Source organism: Urocampus carinirostris, chromosome 8, assembly GCF_059441175.1.
Source record: "Urocampus carinirostris isolate Australia breed hairy pipefish chromosome 8, RoL_Ucar_1.0, whole genome shotgun sequence".
NCBI classification, from domain to species: Eukaryota; Metazoa; Chordata; class Actinopteri; order Syngnathiformes; family Syngnathidae; genus Urocampus; species Urocampus carinirostris.
The window spans coordinates 43595101-43619263 of NC_142356.1; the positions used below are offsets into that span (position 1 = coordinate 43595101).

Here is a 24163-nt window from a genome sequence, read left to right on the forward strand (position 1 = left end):
GCACCAAAAGATGTGTCTTACCATTGCAGTTCTCTCTCTTGTAAGACTGCCAACAAACCCCGCCTCCCGGTCACATGTCAGAAGCCAAAACCAAACCCCACCCCATACCAGCAGATAGCACTGTTGGACTCATCATTGCAGGACATTTACCAAAAACTATACACATATTTCAGCAGGAATTTCAATAAAACAAAAGTTATTATTACACCCGTTAAAAAGGATTAGGAATGTTTTGGCCACTGGCGAGGACTGTTGAAATAAAACTGTAATATATGCACAATTCATTGATAAAGTACATTTAGCCAAACTAAGCTAGCTAGTAAGTCACGTGAAAATAAAAGGGGTGACCAAACAACAGCCCAGGGGCCATTTGCAGCCCACTGAACATTTCTCAACACTTACCAAAAAAAACATTCCCTCGCATCTGTTGTATAAGTGTTTATAAATATTAAGATTGAGAGTAACTCATTTTTTTGCACAAACTGATTTATTCTGTAAATTTCTGACGTGATATACTCTTTGAATGAATTATTTACACTAATAAATAAAACAATAAAAGTGGCAATTGTATCTTTTTTTCTGAATGTAGCCCTCAAGTTTGGACACCTGTAACATAAGTGAAGAGCAAACTTATTTTTTTTGTTGTCACAGCTATTCCCCATCAAAACATAATGCTGGGCCTTTCTGATTCGATAACCTCACATTAACTTAATTAATTATGCGGCTATTGAGTTTTTATGATCTGCACTTTAATTGTTTGTTACGAGTTATTTATGGGTATTTGGTTTTATCAATATTCTGGATATTTATTCTGTGGATCTTCACATTTACTTTTAACTGTGAATGAAGGACTATTGCTCTTTGACAATGCAAATAAATATTCTGAACCTACTAATCTGACAAATCACAAATAATTTTTGTGTGGTAAGGTTTTAATTTTTGGGTATGACATTAGGATGTTATAGATGCTCAGTTACAGAGCCCATAGCATTACCTCTACGTAAACGAAAATCCCCATTTGTTTTATTAGAAGGCCTTGCAAATCTAAAACGTTTTTTCAAATACAGTGACGAAAATAAGTATTTGAACACCCTGGTATTTTGCGATTTCTCACACTTAGAAATAATGGAGGGGGTCTAAAATTTTCATCCTAGGTGCATGTTCACTGTGAGAGAGATAAACTAAGAAGAAAAATCTAGAAATCACAATGCGTGATTTTTTTTAACGATATATTTGTGTGATATTGCTGCAAATAAGTATTTGACACCTGAGAAAATAAATGTTAATCTTTGGTACAGTAGCCTTCATTTGCTAATACAGACGCCAAACGTTTCCTGTAGGTTTTCACACACTGCAGGAGGGATATTGGCCCACTCCTACACACAGATCTTCTCTAGATCAGTCAGGTTTCTGGGCTGTCGCTGAGAAATGCGGAGGTTGAGCTCCCTACAAAGATTTTCGACTGGTTTCAGATCTGGAGACTTGCTAGAACCTTAATATGCTTCTTACGGCCATGCACGTACGATGAAAATTTCAGACCCCTCCGTGATTTCCAAGTCGATAAATAGCAAAATATCATAGTGTTTGAATACATTTTCTTCACTGTAGGTGTCGTTTTTATTTTTATTTATTACAGTACAGTTTATTGTCTCATCAATTTTCTCAAAACCTTTTAAGGTAATGTAATTCAAGGCTATTTCATTTTTCAAAATCTTTTTCAACATATATATTATTTGAGTGTTTAAGTTTAAATGCAGACAATAATCAAATTGGAAAGTGAATATTGCCAGTATTTTGGGCATGTAAAGCCATGTAAACGCCATTCCGGTTAAGCTCTGACAGTGTTTCCCGACCATATAAAAACTCTGATGGGCCGCCAGGGTCTCATTGGTCCCTGCTTGGGTCTCAAACTTGTATGTGAAAAAAATATAATACATTAATACTTTTTTTGTTTTTTCACTCACTTTTAATTAATTGGTTGATTGGTTAATATGAGTACTTTTTTTGGATGAGCAGAGGAGGGAGTGGTTGGGAGGGGGGACTTCCGCAGCAGGACATTGAGCACAGAAATGGTTCAAGAGAGATTGCAATACGGAGGACAAAAAGGAAAAAAAAATGTTCAAAGCAGGCGAATGATTCTTATTTGGACTCTATTTAATCATATTAATGGCTCCAAAACATTGTAAACTATCACGGATAAAAAGAATCTGAATCCGTCCCTCAAAGCTTAGCCCTTTGTTTTCCTTAAGGAAATTACCGTATTTTCCGCACTATAAGGCGCACCGGGTTATAGGGCGCACCCCGAAAAAATAGTTTTTGGTCCTATTTTTGACATACATAAGACGCACCGGATTATAAGGCGCTACAATGGGAACGTGGACAAAACAGTCAGATAGTTCAGTCCAATTTATTACCCCTTTAATATTCCCAAAGCTTGCAAAGACGCAAAGACGTGTCGAGAACACGTGCGGATGCGGTGTCCGTACGATGTCACTCAAATGCATCGTTCCATCATTCGGAAGGTTAAAGTCTTGGGATTCAAGAAATGCCAACCATTCCTTAGTTTCTATTTTCTTTTTCGCTCGCAACTTTACTGTGCATATGACAATAAACACTTGGTATTGAGTCTAATTTAAAAATAGACACTCCATTCCATCCATTATCTGCACCGCTTATCACAGAAACATCGAGTTCAGTCTGAAACAAGATATATAGCCGGAGTAGCTCACCAAAGTCGTTGTGTTCATAATAATGCGCAGCCGTGGTCCTCTTATATCCGTGAGTGTAGTAAATCCAGGAGAATAAAATATTTACAAATACAGTATAGTAAAAAATGCTTTCTGTATGCCGTCAGCCACGTGCTATACACATTCATCTTTTTCGACCAATTGCAGGCTTTGTTTTGCCGTTTAAGCCAATGCCAGCCTGTAAATGATAAAAAAGATCCGCCTTTTGACCTCCGAATAACTTTAGCCAATAGTGATCGATTCAACTGATTATTGACACATCTTTTTTGGCCAATTGCAGGCTTTGTTTTGTCGTTTAAGCCAATGCCAGCCTGTAAATGATAAAAAGGATCCGCCTCTTGACCTCCGAATAACTTTAGCCAATAGTGATCGATTCAAATGATGATTGACACATTGGTTAGCCAATAAAAACGCCGGTAAATAAATCCCAGCATACACCGCGGACTATTTGGCGTTCGGGGGAAAATCTAGTTGGCGGCTGCAAGTTAGTTGCAAGACTTTGCAAATTAATATTGATCCATAAATAAGGTGCACTGTATTATAAGGCGCATGGTCAGCTTTTGAAATAAATAAAGGCTTTTAGGTGCGCCATATAGTGCGGAAAATACGGTACACAGAGGGCCAGAACTCAAACCACACCTTTGGTCGCGGGCCGAACAGGATAAATATTTATTGAATACACTAAACCTTTCCTTTTTTAAAAAACAAAACAAAACAAACAAATATGAATTTAAAACAGTCAGGAATATTATTCCAGAATAAACAAACTCAAACATTAAATTAACTAAAAATAATTGCTCCCCATAAAAATATCTCTTGTCAAAACTATACAAATTGAAAATATGAAAAAACAGAAATAAAAATAAAATTTGTGCTTTTCACTTTGGTAATTTGCTTTGGTGAAAAACATCTTTATAGTCTTCTTCAACTCTTCAACTTTCTGTATCCTTTCTCTAGATTCAGGTTTTTCAGGCTACTCTGAAATTTTGTCTTGTAGTGCCGTTTTAGATTAAATTCCTTAATTACGGCCACAAAAGTTCCACAAATAAGACACACGGGTTTATCAGCAATGTCAGTTAACATAATTTTCTCTGTCATTGTGGTTTTTAGCATCCAAGTACAGTTTGAAAGTTATCAGCGTTTTATAGACCCGGGCAATGTTCCCTCTAATTTTCCACTAATTTTCACAAGATATCCATTTCTTTTTTTTCCTGATATATTTTGTCGCATAAAACTAATATTTTTGGGGGCTTATTCAGTCGGTTGCAAGATACAGAACTGTACTTATCAAATTTTTTAGTGGAAGTACAATGTTGGCAACAAGATTCACTTGATATAATTGGAAATTATTTGAATGCAACACAAACTTTTTCTTATTTTTCACAGTTTTTTTCTACTTTTTTTTTAATACCTTTAAAAAAAAATCTCATTGTGTTTATTTTTTCCTGCTGTTACTTTTTTCTTTTTGTTCTCTATTAACTTTTTTCATTTGTTTCTTTATTTTCTTTTTTTTCTGTCTTTTTTCTAAACTTTTCCTCTTTTTTTCTCTACTTTTTGTTTCTTTTTTCATTTTGGTATTTTTTTCTTTTTTGTTCTATTCCCCCCTTCCTTTAAGTCATTTTGTGCATAATTTTAGATATTATTTGGTCATGTAGTGATAAAGAAGCAAAAACAACCTGAAGAGCCGTTTAGGACCCGAAAGAGCCGGTTCCTTTTAGTGAGCGGAGCCGAAGAAGCCGCTTCTCGAAAAACTCTACTGACTTTACTCAACTTCGTTCTACTTCAACCTTGACTTCAAAATACCGCATTTAGAACACAGCGTCAGGGGAACCCGTGTATTTTTACCTTCATGCACTGTAACTTTGACTTAATTCGCTTCTTAATTAGCAATTTTGAGCCTTCATTTTTGTGAGCTGGCTAGATTTTCTTGTGCGCTGAGAATCTGAGGGCAGTGCGCAATTGCGCATGCGTGCAGTTTAGAGGGAACATCGGACCTGGGCCATCATGGTAGATGTATATAAAATGATATCACGGGCTGGACATAATTGTTCGCCGGGCCGGATGTGGTGAGTTTGACACGAGCTTTAGACTGTCCACCCACCGGGGTGTCACAAAGTTCTGTGGGAACCACTGTTTTAGATAGACTGCAAGTATTCCAATTGAAATGGTTGGGTTAGTACTTTTGTATTCCAATTACTTGGGCGTGTATACTTATTTAAGTTATCCACTAGGCACAGGAGGACATTTAGTCTCCAAAGCAACCTGGACCTGTAGTACAGATGATACATGAAAACTCCGGCTTACGAACGAATATTCTGATGTGTATTGATTGATTTTTACAGGCCATTTCAGTTTTATTTTCTTCCCCCCACGACCAAAAAGATTTTTGATTCCAGTCGGACTTACTCAAACATGTAAACGTAGTTAATTTCATAAATGTGTGCACATCCGATTGAAATATGAACATTCAGCCATGGTTGCAGTCTACTTGTTGACATGGAATGCTCATGGTTCGTACACCTTTTTACGGTCAAATTCAAGCACTTTTCAAGCACTTTCAAGGCCAATTTTTCTATTTTTCCAGTAGCTTCAAAGGAGGAAGAAATCCAACGCGATCAGAATAATGTTTTTTGTTGTTGTTGACTTTGCTGCTTGCGCATACTTTGTGATATTTTTAGCTTTTTCTATCTATGATATACAATCATTCTCTGTTAATGTGCTGCTATAAACTGACATGAATTCTGCCATTCTGCTTCAACAATGCGTACGCAGCTTGGCTACACTTGTTTACAAACACGGAAAAGGCACTGCAGATGTTGGGTATTAATTGAGTTCGGAAGACAAAAAGAAAGTACTGTACAAATAAAAACAGAGAAATGAGCCAGATGTTGACTCATTTTAATGACATTGATTGCTCCGAAGCAGAGTGCATTCGATTTTTCAATTGACTGCCTTTGCTTTTTGTCTGCTTATTTTAATGTATTTTTGGTGTGTTTTTCAAAGGATCTGTGTTTAAATTGGTTAAATGGAATTATAGTTTACATTTTTGCATTTTATCATTTATTTATAGCACTGTTATTTTATTGTCATGTTATTTTAGGTGTATCGTGTCGTTTGACTGTTCAGGATGTAAAAAGCTGAGCTTGCCTTTTTTTGTAGATCTGTGAATATATTTCTTGTGTTTTGAAGGGATTCCTTACAAAACATGAAATTGCTAATTACTAAATAATTTAGGCAGCACGGTGGAGCAGTGGTTAGCGCATGTGCGGCACAGTTCTGAGGTCATGGGTTCAAATCCAGCTACCAACCTTCCTGTGCGGAGTTTGCATGTTCTTCCCGTGCTTGCGTGGTTTTCCTTCCAAAAACATGCATGTCAGGTTAATTGGCCGGTCAAAATTGTCCCTAGGTGTGAATGAGCGCGCAAATTGTCTGTCCCTGTGTGCCCTGCGACAGTTCGCATTAAATCACCATAATGACAGGTCACCACAGTAAGCGTGTCAGCGTCATTTTCACGCACTGACTGCAAGGTCAATGGAGTCAGACTACCAAGAAACATGGCAATGGCAACACTTTCGAGCATTTGCAAGCACTTCACCTAAAATTCAGGCATTTTCCTGACCTTGAAAACACATCATTAAAATTCGAGCATTTTCAAGGATTTCAAGCAACTGTACAAACCCTGACTATGCTCACCTGCAGATCATTGCGTTGAATCAGCATCAATTCATTTATGGTGCAGTCGGCGCCCATTTTCGCATTTTTCCTTTTGAGCGTGCGCGAATCTTGCAACCCGCTGTCATTCTTCCAACGATTCACACTCAGACCACTGACACCCGCCTTCCGGGTGGTACCATGCCGGTTCGTTAAAAACGTCTTTCTTGTCTTCTTTTTACCAACTGAATGGGAAACTTCTTTCTCAGGTTTAGAGCGTTTTTTTGAGAGTATGTTGTCCGGGGCAGAGTCTCTGTCAGAACTAGGCAAGCATTTTTTAGCAATCTTGCTTGAAATATTTAGATCATGATTAGAGTGTGTTCTATTCTGGTCCTTGCTTCCCATCAAGTACTCAATGGTAACATTCAAACCCTTTGTTGATGACTTTCTGGCTTTTTGCTGCAGATTCTTGAGTTGTTTTGAAGCCAGTCTCCGTATTCTTACTGAGAGTTTGTTACTTAGGCATTTTTGGATCAATATCTTAGAGAGGTTTTCTACCCTGGACTGTGTGTCATCAGCTTTACCTCCTGATTTTCCAACAGATAATCTTTGTGAACTAAGTTTTTTAATTTCCTCAAATTCAAGCCTTTTAACTAAAACTTTGGATGCTTTTCCTGGAAATCTCTCATACTCGCCTTGTTTTTTTGCTAATGTTGGTCCAGGAAAGCTGTCTGGTAATTGTGCACAAGTAAAAAACTCAAAGCTGCTGCTAATGTGCTGGGTGCAGTCAGTATTTGTAGATAATGAAGTCCCAATGGATTCCCTTTCGATGGACGTCGACCGCAACAATGCGGGGCTGATGGGAATATCTGAAGTTTCGGACTCTAGCTCCTTCCTGGGGATCAATAGTCTGCCAGTTTTATCTTCAGTGGCATATACACTTGAATCGTAGAAAAGATCTGCTGATAACATACTATCTGTGATAACTCCTTTAGCTGAGCTAAGATCAGCAGGGCAGGAGGAGTAGGTAGTCTGACAGCAGAGTTGACTCAGAATAAGACTATCTAATCTTGTCAATATTACAACGCAGTTTTTGGTCATACACTTCTCTTTCAGAACTTCAGTCATAGAAACTAAGTCTTCCACTCTTGATAATATACAGCTATTGCTTTCACTGTTTGTGCTAGGCGGATGAAGGCTAAGCGGCTTATAATAATTATTTGGTTTGCAGTCTGGACTTTTTCTCACAGTACAAGAAGAATGTGTGAGAAGGCCAGCTGATGGCGTCGAGCAAAAGATGGGCTTCCGAGGATTCAGCCCAAGACTGAGATCTGCAGAATTATTTGAAATTGTGATGGAATTCTCCACACTTGAATCCAGACTTCCAAGTGGGACTTTTTTATTTTTTTGAGGAAGACAAAGTTGGCTTTCGTCCCCAGAAGTAAGTTCGTCCAATGAGTTGAAGATTTTGACTTCTGCCTTTGTCACTTTAGAGGGGACGGGTTGCCGTTGACGACAAGTCACGAAACAGCCAAGGGAAATGTGAGGTGAGCTGGAAAAAGACAGAAAGGAGATGAGCCTGAGTAACTTTTGACTTACAAGAACATAAATAATAATTCAAGAAAATTTAAGTGAACATTTTGGATTGGTCAAAGTAAACACCATAAAGTCAGGATTGGGGACATTAAATGAGTTCTCTCTTTTGGGAAAGAAATACAGAGACCTCTTGCTACCTTGCGCTTTGGTTAGCTCTAATTCACTCCTTCGCAGGGAAAAAAAAAATAATAATAATAATAAAAACAACAGTCAATTATAGGAAAAGAAAGCGAAGAAAAAAAAAACAATCCTACGGATACTTTTGCAACCCGAGGAACGTTTCGGGCAGCCAAGATTTTAAGCTGATTGGCCGTTCAACTAAGTATCTGCAAGTCCCACTCGAACCTGGTGGCAGGCAAGGGCCTACAAGATGTGACTAGTTCTGCGAGTAAATACAAAAAAAGAGTCTGTAAGTGACCAAGGTGACGAAGCTGAAGAATGTGGACTTCTATCAAATAATTTGGAAAAAACATATTCAATGTCGCCAAACAACTCCTTTCCGCGGGTGGCTCTGGTCGAAGGATCATTGTAGTCCGTTTTCTTACAGGTGTGTAAGAATACAAAATAAATACATTGGGTAGTTAAATTTATTTTAATGCTCGTTTGAAAATTTTGAAGGCCTTCTAGAAAATTAAATAATTTCATAAAAAATATAACAATCATTTAGATTAAAACTGTAATCCCACTAAATATAACACATATTCATGACTATATTTAAAAACATTATGAAAAAGCCAATCATTATTTATGGTGTTATCAGGGCTCACAAACATGGTAACCCCCCTAAGAACACCTGAGTAGCCTTCGGACCGGTTCAGAAAACAGCTTACTGGGTCATTGTGATTTTCTTTTCTTTTTGTTGGAGATCATACATTATAGCATCATTGCTTGTGATTTTCTAATAAATTTGATTTGTAACTGTCATGGAATTCATTGCCATATTGAAGGAATGATGAATTATTTGCAATGTGAACATTTATATTGGAAGTGAAGGACTTACTCAGATGTAGAGTTGATCTGATGAGGATTTTTTTTTTTGTCCGCCAAAGATGAATTATCATTTTCACTCTCACTGGAAGTCTGACAAATCAGCTTGTTCTTTCTTATAGTGACCGCTGCTCTTTTCCTGCTGATTTATGAACACAGATTAGGTCATAAACTATTTGATTTAAAAACTGAGAGTGTTCTGGTAGTGTGTGTGTGTGTGTGTGTTTTGGGTTGAAGACCTTTTTGCTCTTTTTTGAGGAGCAGGCTGAAGGATGGAAGGTCGGAGCGCACTGAAAACATTCTCATCACTGATGTTCTCTTTCCCATTTTTCCTAGTTGGACGTTTTTTCCTTACTGTAGCGGGATCTTTTTTTGCTCTAAAAGTCAAAAAGAGTTTTTTTAAACTTTCAAAAGCAATGTATGTGCTTTGGCTTTCATTAGAATCACAATTTATGTCAAAGCCAAACATAAAGCAATAAAGCAGGGGACCCAAAGAGCCATAATAATAGCAAAACATTTTTTTTATGTATTAAGAAAAAAAATCAACAAAACCACCAAACCTGCTCTGCAGACAAAAGCTAATTTTTCCAGCATATACTATTTCTCCGTGTGACGGTAAGATGTGATAAAATGCATGAAATAATTTTAATGCGAGGGGCCTGTGTCCCATATCAACAAATATACCACTCTTAACTTGTCTCCCTCCCACAGTTATTTTAAAAGATGGAGGCTTATTGTGACCTTATTTTTTCCGTAAATAATGGTTTAAAACAAGGTGCATGCAGAGATCTTTTGTAAATATGTGAAAAACAAATGCGGACGAAAAGTCAAGTCAAGTCATTTTTATTTGTATAGCCCTTAATCACAATAAGCCTCTAAGGGCTTTACAGATTAGTACACTATGTTACACAGACTATTTTTCAGCCGACAAAAAGAATAGGTTATTATTCATATGCAATGGAGTAGAAGTGAGTTTTAAGTTTAGATTTAAACATTTCCACTGAGGTTGCAGATCGGATCTCAGGGGGAAGAGCATTCCACAGCACCGGTGCCCGAATGGAGAACGCTCTCGAACCAGCAGAACACTTCTTTGCTCTCGGGATCACCAGAAGACCGGCACTCTCAGATCGTAGGCTTCGGACCGGGACATAGGGGCAGATCAGATCTGAAAGATAAGAGGGAGCAAGTCCATGTATGATTTTGTACAATACTAAGAGAACCTTGAAGTCACATCTTTGGCTAACTGGGAGCCAGTGCAAGTTCGCCAAAATCGGTGTTATGTGATCGTACTTTTTTGTCCTAGTTAAAAGCCTCGCTGCGGCATTTTGTACTAGCTGAAGAGACTTGATTCTGGACTTCGGGAGACCGGAGAGTAGTGCATTACAGTAATCGAGACGGGAGGTAACAAATGCATGAATTATAGTTTCCGCATCAGACTGAGACAGTATTGAACGGATTTTGGCAATGTTACGAAGATGGAAGAAAGCGGTTCTAGTAATTTTCTTTACATGCATCTCAAAGGTTAGATCAGGGTCAAATATGACACCTACATTTTTAACTGAGTCACTCTGTGTGATGTGACATTTGTCAATGTTCACAGCAGTTTTTTAAAATAAGTCACGGCATTTAGATGGACCAATGACTAACATTTCGGTCTTTTCAGAGTTAAGACGCAAGAAATTGAGTGACATCCACTCTTTTATCTCAGTGAGGCAGGCCTCCAAATGTCCACAGTTTAGTGTGGAAGATTCCTCCAACGGAAGATAGAGTTGGGTGTCGTCTGCGTAGCAGTGGAAGCTGATATTGTACTTGCGAATAATGTCACCTAATGGAAGCATGTAAATGTTGAAAAGAAGGGGGCCAAGCACTGAACCCTGCGGAACACCGCAGGTAACATTAAAGGGCTCAGATGTCATTTCACCATATTTAACACAGTGCGTCCTATCTGAGAGGTAGGATCTGAACCACGAGAGGACGGTTCCTGAGAGACCAATCCATTTTTCCAACCGTTCTAGTAGGATATGGTGGTGCACTGTGTCAAAAGCAGCACTAAGATCCAGCAGAAGCAAAAGTGATGAAGCGCCAGAATCCATTGACATTAGGAGATCATTTGTTACCTTGATCAGAACTGTCTCAGTAGAGTGGTTAGCCCTGAATCCTGATTGCATGGATTCAAAAAGGTTATTCTCGGATATGAAAGCATTCAGCTGCTGTGCCACTACTTTTTCGAGTACTTTAGAGAGGAAAGGTAGGTTTGACACAGGTCTGTAATTACTTAATATTTCTGGATCAAGGTTGGGTCGTTTCAGTGTGGGTTTAATAACGGCGGACTTAAAAGCTGCTGGAACTACACCTGAGGAGAGTGATATGTTTATAATATTTAGAACTGAAGGTCCAAGGACGCCAAAAAGACTTTTAATAAGTGAACCTGGGAGCGGGTCGAACTGGCAAGTTGTCGGTTTGGCCGCATTTACCACCTGTTTGAGATCATCAAGTGACAGTTCACTAAAACCGGCCATTTTCCCAAGGCAGCCACCCTGTCGTGCATCTGTAAATTTCAGTCCTTTAATATGTGTGGTATTAATAATTTCTTTAGCAATTTCTTCCTGTATGCATTGAATCTTCTTAGTAAAGAAGACCATTAAGTCCTGAGCAGAGTGTGTCGAACTATCTGCGATAGTCTGTTGCCTTGTAAGCGATGCTACAGTGTCAAAAAGGGCTTTGGGGTTGTTCTTTTGAGACGCAATCACCTTCGAAAGGTAGGCCGATTTTGCAGAGGCAAGGGCCGCTTTATACTTTAACAAGCTGTCACACCAGGTTTGATGGAAAACCTCAAGCTTGGTAGCGCACCATTTTCTTTCCAATTTCCTGCATTCTTGTTTAAGGGTTCTAGTTTCATCAGTAAACCAAGGCATGCGTCTTTTAGGACGTGATTTTAGTTTTATGGGCGCTATTGAATCCAGCACACTAGTCAGGGTGGTATTGAACTCATTCATGAGTGAGTCAATCGAGCCATTGTATGTAGGAAAGGACGCAACTGCTCCAGGAAGGAGTTCAAAGAGCTCAGAAACTGTGCCAGTGCTTATATTGCGTCCGCTAAATACTTCAGCTTTTTTAACACTACTCTTAGCTAGCACCTCAAATGTAACTAAATAATGATCCGAGATAACGGTAGTACACGGTAACACCATAATGTTTGAGGTTAAAACTCCTCGAGTCAGAATCAAGTCTAGCGTGTTCCCATTTTTATGGGTTGGCAAATCAACCAGTTGATTAAAGCCAAATGCATCAATTAGAGACCTAAACGTAATAGTAAGTGAATTGAGTGGGGAGTTCATATGAATGTTAAAGTCTCCCATAATTATAATTTTGTCTGCATAGGTTACTAGTTCAGACAAAAGTTCAGCAAATTCGTCTAAGAAAGTTGTGTATGGCCCAGGTGCGCGATAGATAGTTATTACCTAAACTGACAATAGAGAGGACCGCATCACAAGAGCCTCAAACGCCTTGTAATTATTAGAGGTACGTGGATTAAATTTGAGCGATTTTTCAGAAATTAGCGCAACACCACCACCCCTTTTCAACGTGCGTGCTATATGGCTACTCTCGTAGTCTGGGGGAGAAGCATAATTTAGCGCTAAGTACTCATCTGGGCGTAACCAAGTTTCACACAGACCCATACAGTTAAGTTTATAATCACGAATAATGTTATCAACAAGTAAAGCTTTTGGAGCAAGCGATCTAATATTTAACAGACCAAATTTCAGCTTTGCTGAATCATTTGACTTAGCTGAACTCTTTGTAGTCTTTGTCGAAATCTTCAAAAGCTGCCGCTGTTGTGGCTTTTCGTGTGGGTTGTCCGGCGAGGGATGAATGGTGGAATTAGTTACATCCTCGCGTCCTTCCTCGCGTCCATCTTGCTGCTTAGACTTCGCACGCTTCACACATCTACCTGCACGGCAACCACACTTCTGTTTTCTGTCCTTACGGCGCCGTTGACATCGTTTATTAAGCGGAATAGCCGTCCACAAGGATGCCGGGTCTCTTTGAAGTTCGCTCGGTATATCATAGGCGGTATAAAAAGTGCCCGAAAAGTCGAAATTTAGACGCCCACCCAACCGAATAAGTTCGTCCCTACTGTAAGTATTTTTGGCCACACATGTGTCCAAAAGTGAAAGCAAAAAAGACAAGAGAACGGCAATTGATAGAAGATTAGCTAGAGAACGAGCCGCAAGCATGTATCCATGCGTTTTTCTCTTCAGCGCAGAAGGCGCGTGTGCGAGAGGGGAGCATGCTGTGTGGCATAGCTCCGCCCACTGCTATGTCTCGCCCAATCAAATTGTTCTGTGTGCTTGGCTAGCATTTGTGGGTATTTACAGTTTGATGTGTGGATGTTTACCAAAGTGTCTAAAAAGTGAGCATACATTATTTAATGAGATTTGATATAAAGGATTATTGAGCAATGTATGGCCAAAACAGGACGTGTTAGTGAGACATCTTGACTGTAAACTGTAGGTAATACTGTGGTCTTTATATATCGGACCGAACAATATTCACGATTAGAGTAGCTTTGGCTACGCACGCATAATATTCATCTCTAGGCTTACTAAAATTGGAACTCCGCGGTGAAAATTGCACAAAAAGCATTTTATCACCGGGCCATATATACTCATGAACCAAAGGTTTTCCTGCAATAGGGCACGTATCCTAGCAATTTGGGCTTCCTAGATGTGCATGAAACATGGCAACACAACGTTGATTCAGGTGTCACCAGGTTGCAGCCAAAAAAAAAGCTGTGTAGCTCGCTGACTGATTCTAAAAATAGCTCTTCTTCCAAATTTATTATTAAAATTTGCCTATAATAAATGTAGATCACTCAGTGCCTTTTGACGGGTTAGAGATTTTAGTCGTTGACTGAGCATACTTCAACCCTACTTCTAATAATTACAACGTTGTAGGAACGTGAGAGTTACATATTGTAGTAATAACATGATACGGTTCTAATTTGGAATATCATAACAAATTGGTGGCCCTTGCTGCTAATCAGTACAAAAAAAGTATCCATCATCTTAAAGCAGTACATAGGCCACAAGTTAATGCAATAAAACACTCGACTTACTGATTCTTCTGCCCTTCAAAGGAAAATGACGGATCGTCCTCGCTCTTGCTGATAAGCACACATTTCTTGAAGTTACCCCTTGTTTTCACAGGAGCTGCCACTGATACTTTCCTTTTTCTGCATAGAGAATATGTGATTCAAAAACAATTTGGGGAAAATGTACAGAGAAATATTCAATAAGTTTTCTGTTTCTTGGGACATCAATGACGTAATTAAGATAAGCGCATATAAGCGCGGCGTAAAAAATATATTAAGACTCTTTGAACTGAGTTGGGCATTATTGACTCCTTAACGTTCCTATACACTTTGCCTAAAATCGCAATCCAAGATGTACCCAAAGTAAATTGAATGCTGTTGAATCATTAGGAGAATATGGGTGTTGTGGTCTCTTTTGAAAGGTAAGACCGTCCTAAACTGAAATAATCATTGTAAGTGCTACTAACATTGAGTAATCTGACTTGGAACACAAAAAGACAGAAGGTTTTTATCCTAGCCAGATCTTTTATTTATTTTTTCAATTAAATGCCTGCAAATGTATGTAGCATGGGCATCGTGGCTGGAAAACAGGTGAGACAATAGCTTGAAGCCTTACCTGGAATCTTGTGAGATATGATCACCATTAGAAAAACAAAACACTGCATTTTACACATATTTCTAAGGCGTTTAAAAAAGTGGCCATTTGGAGAGGATCACTTTACCACACGAAAACATTTACAAAATAGTAGCCAATATTTGGACATTGTGGAATATTTGTAAATGTTTGACGTCTTTCAAGAAGTCAAATCAATGATTGTGCTCACTTGCGCCTAATAATGGTGCGTAAAAATGAATCAAGGGTTGCCGTGTGCATGTTATTTTCGGCACTGATTTGAATAGACCCCTTGAAAATGGCATAAATTTATGTTTGTATTTTCATTGGATAACCGATATGTCAAATTTCATCATAATTTGATTTGATTTCTACTGGCTGAAGATATTTGTACCTAATTGAGTCTATATCCATTTAATCAAACATATGCAAATGCTGGCTGTGTAAGGAGGCCATGGTTGCATATTATCATCGAATCTGATAGCTGCAAGATGACGTCTTTGCTGAGCTACCCCGGTATTATAGTTTTTGGTTATCTTGTTTCAGACTGATCGTCTGAAAACAAGATGAGTATATTTTGAAATGCTGAATCCCAAGAGTATAGGCTTTCCAATGCTATGTGGCATGACGTATTTCAGGCGGGCCAACGGAACGTCAAGGGGTTAACGCATACTCAATCGAGAAAATATTTAATTTCAAACTTTTTAAGGACACCTCAAACTACTCACCCCACCTACAAACAGCACGTCCATGACTTTGATTTTAAGTAAAATTACATTGGGATGGGTTTTCTCAAAGTGCTGTGGTTGATTAATGGTAGTAAGCAAATAAAACTTGAAATGGGAACTTTCCGACGAGGGCGTGGCTTTGGCGACATCCAGCGGACATAGTCGAAACTGCAAGTCATTGTTTGACATGATGAAGCTCATTTATCTCTTGTGTTTCTCTCAGCACGGTCTCGGAGGACACATAAGATTATTTGCCGAGCCACAATTTCACTCAAACGACAAACGGGTATAGCATGTTTATTTTTGTTTGTAAGATAAACAAAGATAATCGTTGAATTGCCCCAATGTAAAGAAACTAAAACCAAAAATGTTTTTCTATTTTATTTTTATTTTACCTGACATTAGTGTACTTGACGTTTTCAAACAAGGAATCGTCCGTCGACTGGGAGCTGTCAAAGGCCTTCCTGTGAACCTTTGGTGTAATCCATTCCGTCAATTCGCGTCTATTCTTCCCGTAAGTCCTCAAGAAAATTGGCTTTGCAGTAGTCATCTTGTTTGTAAATACGTTTTTATTTCCATTTGGTAAAACTAAACTTCGATCGCCCTCGTAAAAAGGTTTTGTGTTGCACCCGCTCCCGGTTCAAACTTTATTTCCTCGCTCATCTGATTGGTTGAAGAAGTGTAACACTTTTTATGCAGCGCCATCTTTTGGATTGGAGTAAATACAACCTGAATATTGATAAGCACGCAACAAAAAAATCATGAAAAATGTTTGGAGTTACACTATTCAAATTAAAGCAGTGGTCATTTATACGTCTTAAAATACTGCTTAAGGGAAAAGATCTAATTGATTTCAGAATGCTTAAAAGTTTAGGTAACAGGAACAACCACTTGATGTCAGCAAAAAGGTGCAATTAACAGAAAAGAATAGAATACTGTACAAAAGAATGTAATGAAATAGAATAGAATAGAATAGAATAGAATAGAATAGAATAGAATAGAATAGAATAGAATATTCTTTATTTTCATTGATATCACCGTTGTGAAAAAATGTATGCAACGAGATTAGACATTGCACTCCAGGCTAAAACACGTGATAAATACTTTGAATAAAAAAGATAAGAGTATCAGGATAAATAATAAAAAAAAAACAATAATTACAATTTTGTGCTTACCAAATTGGCCCGAGTTATAATAATAATGCAATTCAAACATGAGAGCATTGTAACAACAGTGCTATGAATGTAAGTGTGATAACGTTTTAACAACCGCAATAGAAAAAGCCCATAAGATTCAGAAAGTATGTATTTTCACAGTTTTATGGACAACAGAAAAGATAGATTTGACTCTATTATGCGCCTCAGAATCTGAGTGGTTAGCGCGTCCGCTGCACAGTTCTGAGGTTATGAGTTCAAATCCAGCTACCAGCCTTCCTGTGCAGATTCAAGTCAAGTCAAGTCATTTTTATTTGTATAGCCCTTAATCACAAAGAGTCTCAAAGGACTTCACAGGTTATTACACAGACTATTTTTTCAGACTATTATTACACCATCCCCTGATCTAGAACCAACATGAGGGCAAGGAAAAACTCAAAAACCTCAACATGAGGAAAATGAAGAAACCTTGAGAAGTGACCGCACATGTGGTCTCCCCTTTCCAGGATTACCGGACAGCAAAGGATGTTGCAATCACAAATAATACAGAGATATTGTCCACAAAAAGTATAGGAGATTCATATGCTATAGAGTAGAAGTGAGTTTTAAGCTTAGATTTAAACATTTCCACTGAGGTTGCAGATCGGATCTCAGGGGGAAGAGCATTCCACAGCACCGGTGTCCGGATGGAGAACGCTCTCAAACCAGCGGAACACTTCTTGGCTCTTGGGATCACCAGAAGACCGGCGCTCTCAGAACGAAGGCTTCGGACCGGAACATAGGGGGAAATCAGATCTGAAATATATGAGGGAGCAAGTCCATGCATGATTTTGTATAATACTAAGAGAACCTTGAAATCACATCTTAGGCTAACAGGGAGCCAATGCAGGTTAGCCAAAATCGGCGTGATGTGATTGGACTTTTTTGTCCTAGTTAAAAGCCTCGCTGCAGCATTTTGTACCAGCTGAAGACTCTTGATTCTGGACTTCGGGAGACCGGAGAGTAGTGCATTACAGTAATTGAGACGGGAGGTAACAAACGCGTGAATTATAATTCCTGCATCCGACTGATACAGTATAGGATGAATTTTAGCAATGTTGCGAAGATGGAAGGAAGCGGTTCTAGTAATTTTCTTCACATGTGTTTGAAAGGACAGATCGGGGTCAAATATGACACCTAAATTTTTAACTGAGTCACTCTGTGTGATGTGGCATTTGTCAATGTTCACAACAGTTTTTGAAAATAAGTCACGGCATTTAGATGGACCAATAACTAACATTTCGGTCTTTTCAGAGTTAAGACGCAAGAAATTGAGTGACATCCACTCTTTTATCTCAGTGAAGCAGGCCTCCAAATTTCCACAATTTAGTGTGGCAGATTCCTCCAACGGAAGATATAGTTGAGTGTCATCTGCGTAGCAGTTGAAACTGATATTAAACTTCACCTAATGGAAGCATGTAAATGCTGAAAAGGGGCCAAGCACTGAACCCTGCGGAACAGCACAGGTAACACTAAAGGGCTCAGATGTCATTTCGCCATATTTAACACAGTGCGTCCTATCTGAGAGGTAGGATCTGAACCATGAGAGGACGGTTCCTGAGAGACCAATCCATTTTTCCAACCGTTCTAGTAAGATATTATGGTCCACTGTGTCAAAAGCAGCACTAAGGTCCAGCAGCAGCAGCAAAAGTGAGCTTGCATGTTCTCCTTGTGCTTGCGTGGGTTTCCTCTGGGCACTCCAGTTTTCCCCCACTTTTCCAAAAACATGCAAGGCAGGTGTTTTGGCCGGTTCAAATTGTCCCTAAGGTGTGGATGAGCATATGAGTATTCTGTGTACAGCGACCTTGGGTGTCGTAATAGGTGCTTTGAACTAAAATTATTATTATTATTATTATTGTTGTTGTTGTTGTTGTTGTTGTTATTATTATTGTAATTATGTCAACGAACGGACCAGGAGGCAGGAAGTGTGAACTAATTTTGCGTGTACGATACGTCACTTTAATTTAGAAAATAAAAGTTGTCCAACACGCAGGGACCAAAGACAAAACAAAACAGGCTTAAAGGCAATCAAAAATTCAAACTAGGTAATACTCACAAAACAGGCTTAAAGGCAATCAAAATCACAAACTAGGCATTTACTCAGAACAAACGGGCAAGAACAGGTTTTTCCTCAAGTTAAGCAATGGTCTGGCAACGGGCAGTCCCAAAAGGAGCGCTTAAGTATCCCACACGCAATTAAGTTAATGTGTCTCAGCCGGTGTCAAGGGGCGGGACCAGCTGGGTGCCATGACGACCGTGCAGGACATGACAGAACCCCCCCTTCAAGGGACAGCTCCTGAGGTCCGAAAAGGAAATTAATACCTCGCCCCCCAGAATGGGTCGACGCTCCCGATGAAGGCAACCCCACTCCCTCTTCCGAAAACGCAGGAACGGTGAGAGGCAGGAGCGGTCGTCGTCGGACGAGTCAGGCTGGCGATTGGCAGAGTCGGACTGGCAAGCAGGGGAGTCAGACAGGCAAGCAGGGGAGTCAGACAGGCAAGCAGGGGGTCGGACTGGCAAGCAAGGGAGTCGGACTGGCAAGCAAGGGAGTCGGACTGGCAACCAAGGGAGTCGGACTGGCAAGCAAGGGAGTCGGACTGGCAGGCAGACGAGTCGGAGTGGGGAGCAGAAGAATCGGAGTGGGGAGCAGAAGAATCAGACGTGCGGACTGGTGAATCAGGCAGGCAGACAGGTCGACAAGCAGGCATGGCAGTCGGACATCAGAACAGGCGGACGGACGGATCCCGAGACTGGTGGGAAGGCAGGCGGATGGGCGGACGTCGAGACAGGCGGAAGGACGGACCTCGAGACCGGTGGGAAGGCAGGCGGACGGACGGACGTCGAGACAGGCGGAACGACGGACCCCGAGACTGGTGGGAAGGCAGGCGTCGAGACAGGCGGAAGGACGGACCTCGAGACCGGTGGGAAGGCAGGCGGACGGACGGACAGGCTGGCGTTGATGTCGACGGGGACCTTGGACTGCTAGGCGCAATATCTTTCCGGAAACCCCACTCGAGGCACAGCAATTGCCATGACAGGCGGGCCGTGGTTCGAGTGGACAGGAAAGGCGACCTCACTGGGCGATTGCCAAACGGCGTCCTCCAGCTTTCCCCAAATTGTGTTGGGATCGTTCGCTGAGTTCGCACCGTATGGCCAGACCATTCTGTCAAGGAACGGACCAGGAGGCAGGAAGTGTGAACTTTGTCCAGCACGCAGGGACCAAAGACAAAACAAAACATCAAATCAAAAATTCAAGCTAGGTAATTCTCACAAAACAGGCTTAAAGGCAACCGAAATCACAAACTAGGCATTTACTCAGAACAAACGGGCAAGAAAAGGTTTTTCCTCAAGTTAAGCAATGGTCTGGCAACGGGCAGTCCCAAAAGGAGCGCTTAAGTATCCCACACGCAATTAAGTTAATGTGTCTCAGCCGGTGTCAAGTGGCGGCACCAGCTGGGTGCCATGACCGTGCAGGACATGACAAATTATTATTATCAGGATTTTTACTATTATTTATTTGTGTTTATTAGTTTAATTACTTTTTTAACATTTATTCCCTTGTGTTTACTTGTAAAAGGGAAAAGATTCATCTGAATACTAGATTTAGCCTAAAACATTTTCTCGAAGCTCGATGTACCTCTTTTGATGTTACTGTCTTTGAATTGTAACATTTCCTGGTCAGTCTTGGGGATCACGCCATTATAAGAGAGAGAGAGAGAGAGAGAGAGAGAGAGAGAGAGAGAGAGAGAGAGAGAGAGAAAGAAAAAAAGAAAAAAAGAAAGAAAGAACGAAAGGAAGAAAGAACAAATGATCAAACAAAAGAAAGAAAGAAAGAAAGAAAGAAAGAAAGAAAGAAAGAAAGAAAGAAAGAAAGAAAGAAAGAAAGAAAGAAAGAGAAAGAAAGATAGAAATACAAGTAAAGCATTCGTGAGAGGCACCTGGCTTTGGCAACATCAAGTGTATATATTTCAACCTGCAGCTCGTTTTTCTCTCACGCTTTTCTGAGCATTGTCTTGCGAGCCAGATTCAATCCCTTAGTGGGCCTGATCCAGCCTGCGGGCCCCCTGTTTTATGTGTTTTCGTACATTTTATGTGTTTATGCTTGCTTTTAAGTAGCCTACTTTTTATGTGTATACGTAAGTTGTGTGTGTTTACGTAGATATTGCGGGTTATGTATGTTTTTCTGTGTCTTTATGTTTTTGTGTGTTTACGTACATTATCGTGCGTGTTTACGAATGTTTAGTGTGTTAACGTACGTTTTTTGTGTGTGTTTAAGTACGTTTTTGTTTGTCTTTATGTATATTTTGTGTATTTCCGTGCATTTTGTATGTATTTTAATATGTTTTTGTCGTGATTACCTAAGTGGAGCCACCTGGGGTAATCATCTGGCGCGCTGGAATGCGCTTCCTGATTGGATGGCGTTCCCCACTTAAGCTGTCAGCGTCCAGAGATGGACGTTCGAGTGTACTCCTCGTATCTCTGAGTGTGACTCCAACATACAAGGTACCCTTCTCGTTGCCTGACCTATTTCTGTTACAAGTTTTACGATCTACTCTCCCGCCCCGGCCACCGACTTACCCGCTACGTTGCACCTTACGCTGTTCATCACGGAGCTGCCGTTCCGTCCGAAGAGGCTTTCGACCAGCAAGAGCCGATGTCCCAAGCCTGTTCCAACGATCCTTGTCAATAAAAACTCTAAAACTGACGCAATTGGATCCGAGTGTCCGTTCTGGTTCATGACAGTTTTATGTCTTAACGTACGTTTCTGCGTGTTTATGTAAATGCTGATTGCTATTATATGATATTGTTTACGATTTATTTTTGTTGCACTTTAAGTGTAGGATACATCTGTTGCTGCTGAGGTGCAATAAATATTACAAGGTTCTATAACACAACTCCTTTTCATTTTTTTACTATTCAACTGACTTGAATACTGTTCAGAAAATGTCAAATTAGTTGACATACAACAACGAAAAGTAACATGAATAGTTACTTTCTATGGTAACTATTTGCTTTTAATTAGAGTAATTCAGTTACTTACTCAGTTACTTTTTTTGCAAGAAGTTGTGAGTTACTATAACTAAATACTTTTTTTTAAACACGTCTAACACTGTTCATGATACATCCAAACATTTTTGACATTTTAATGTAAAATACTTGCTGTATTTAGGGTTCATACGGGTGCTCAAAATACTTGAAAATGCTTGAATTGTATAGTTCCGATTTCAATGGTTTGAAAAGGGCTTGAATTTGGGTGAAGTGCTTGTAAATGCTTGAAATTTTTATGTTTAAAGATGAAACAATGGTTTAATGCAGGTATGCCCCCAATAAAGCAGGTCGGCGCCTTGCATGGCTGCTATTGGTGTGTGAGTGTGTGTGTGAATGGGTAAGGGCGAAGCACATTGTAAAGCGCTTTGGGAGGTCTTCATTGACTTGAAAAGCGCTATATAGATGCAGACCATTTACCATCTTCAAGCTTTTTCTAGATAAGAGCTACTTTTTCTTACTAAATAGGGCAAGGGGCACCCATTTTGATATAGATTTCTAAAATAACAACTTATTATGTTATTATTACTACGTATTACTATATAGTACTCTGTATTACTAGGTTATTGATAGGTTAAATTTTGGAAGTAGGGTTAATTAGACTCATTCCACCACTAGAAAAAAATCACAATGACTCAAGACTGATTATGTATTTTCAGAACAGGTTTGTGGGCACCTCACCTGTCCTTAGGGGGTACGCTGGTTGGAGACCCCTGGTTTAGATAGATAGATAGATAGATAGATAGATAGATAGATAGATAGATAGATAGATAGATAGATAGATAGATAGATAGATAGATAGATAGATAGATAGATAGATAGATAGATAGATAGATAGATAGATAGATAGATAGATAGATAGATAGATAGATAGATAGATAGATAGATAGATAGATAGATAGATAGATACTTTATTCATCCCCGAAGGGAAATTCACTTTTCCAGCAGCATCCCTGAGCTGAGAACATAGTGTAATTTAATCATTTTCTTTCTGTTTTGATTGAGCTTCTGGTAGTTGTTTAGTAAATTATTTTGATTGTTGTTATTTTATAAGAAATTAGCGCTATTTGACAGTTCGAAATACAAGTGGGCAGACCCTAAGCTATTTTCACTTCCGGGTCAGATTCCTCCTGCTGGACGAAGGCGGCATCTGGGTGGGCTGGAGGAATAGAGCAGGAAAGGAGCAGCGATTAGGACGCGAACCCGTAGCGGAGGTGAGTGAGGAATTAACGCCGTAACGACCGTGTTCTCTTCGTTTTGGATATATTGTTATTGGTAATGGTAGTTATCGACAATAGCGTGCCGATTTGTTTTTTGTTGAAATTGCCTTCTGTGATGTTGTTACGGTGGACCGCCGCCTCTTGGCGGAGAGTCGGGGAATCTGGAGCTTGAGATATAAAGTTGGGTTCGTGTTGATGTTAAATAGCAAAATCAATGATACGAAATTGTAGTCTTACCTTGTCAAGTTCTAACATGACTGTTAAGGTTCTTTGAAGTAACACGCTTTGTAGTTTATTACGCATTCTATTCTACTAACGGAGAAAGGTAGTTACGAGTAGGAGTTAAGAAACTGCGGTGGGATAAAACAAATATTATTTTATTATAATCAATTCCACCAATGTATGTTTGTTTTATGATTTACAAGCACCCACTTTAGAATTTTTGCTTTGGCTGCCAGAATACTGTATTATGCCAGGTGTGCGTAGATAGTAGTTTTTAACCTTATACAGTAAACCGTCTTTTATCGCGGGGATTACGTCCCATAAAAGAGTCATCACTATCGAAATCCGTCAAGTAGAAACCTTTCATTTATTTTTTTAGAATATTTGTACAATTAAATACTCTTGTGGACAGTAGAACCAAAGAAAAACAAACTTTTACAGGATCAATTATTTGTTTAATAAATAAAAGTACTGTATACATGTTTTTTCCCCTTTCGAAATAAGTACTGTATTAAATACCTGTCAACCTCCACGGCTCCATGCCCGTACTAAATGTCGTCTTTTCCTGTACAAAATACTAAATAATCGTACGCTATATCTTTTTTTTCCGAATGATGCCTGATGGGAAATCCCCAGGCACCAGACGCATGCGATTGACAAATTTTCTTTTTTCCGTACAGATTTCCTTGTACGTCGTACTCGTCTTAAAATGCATAAAAACGTACTTTGTACGACAAAATTGTACAGGTTGACAGGTATGGTATTATCAAATAACAAGACAATCAGGATGCAGTACACAAGTCACAAGGCAAATCGGTGAAGTACTTCGAGTAAAAAAGTGACCCGTGCAATTGCAATGATTCACTGTAATGCATTGTGCAAATCAATTGCAAACACTCAACAACTTATCAATCAATAGTGGGGTATTCATTCAATGTAGTTTAGTGTTATTTGAGCAATCATTTTGCTTTTACTGAAATCAGGATTTAGTGCGTGATGGTAATTCAATTTGTCTAAAAGTCTTGCCCATTACGTCGGGATTCAGTCTCAAAAGCAGTGCAATCT

General features: G+C 39.5%; 3 protein-coding genes across 8 annotated transcripts in view; 2 read left to right on the forward strand and 1 right to left on the reverse strand.

Annotated features, from left to right (window-relative positions):
• haspin (histone H3 associated protein kinase) overlaps positions 1-16066 on the reverse strand; it is a 51049-nt gene extending 34983 nt beyond the window's left edge. The window contains exons 1-5 of one of the 2 annotated variants that reach the window (XM_088342826.1): positions 15813-16066; positions 14101-14217; positions 9221-9358; positions 8995-9120; positions 6441-7950 (exon numbers count right to left, since the gene is read on the reverse strand). In XM_088342826.1, the coding sequence (XP_088198952.1) occupies positions 6441-7950; positions 8995-9120; positions 9221-9358; positions 14101-14217; positions 15813-15967 (2046 nt within the window). In that variant the 5' untranslated portion in view covers positions 15968-16066. Of the gene's footprint in view, positions 1-6440; positions 7951-8994; positions 9124-9220; positions 9359-14100; positions 14218-15812 lie in introns of both variants that reach the window. The other variant, XM_088342824.1, reaches the window with a different exon arrangement.
• The window catches only part of fam184b (family with sequence similarity 184 member B), a 184294-nt gene that overhangs the window by 110490 nt on the left and 49641 nt on the right, over positions 1-24163 (forward strand). For 2 of the 3 annotated variants that reach the window (XR_015851174.1, XR_015851175.1), the window contains exon 18: positions 20974-21113. Coding sequence is in view for 1 of the 3 variants with exons in the window: in XM_088342823.1 (XP_088198949.1) it covers positions 20974-21043 (70 nt within the window). In the remaining 2 variants the exon portion in view is untranslated. Of the gene's footprint in view, positions 1-20973; positions 21374-24163 lie in introns of those variants that run through there. The other variant, XM_088342823.1, reaches the window with a different exon arrangement.
• LOC148361961 (amyloid beta precursor protein binding family B member 2-like) overlaps positions 22806-24163 on the forward strand; it is a 199470-nt gene continuing 198112 nt past the window's right edge. For all 3 annotated transcript variants that reach the window (XR_015851176.1, XM_088342828.1, XM_088342827.1), the window contains exon 1: positions 22806-22870. The gene's annotated coding sequence lies outside the window, so the exon portion shown is untranslated. The remainder of the gene's footprint in view (positions 22871-24163) is intronic.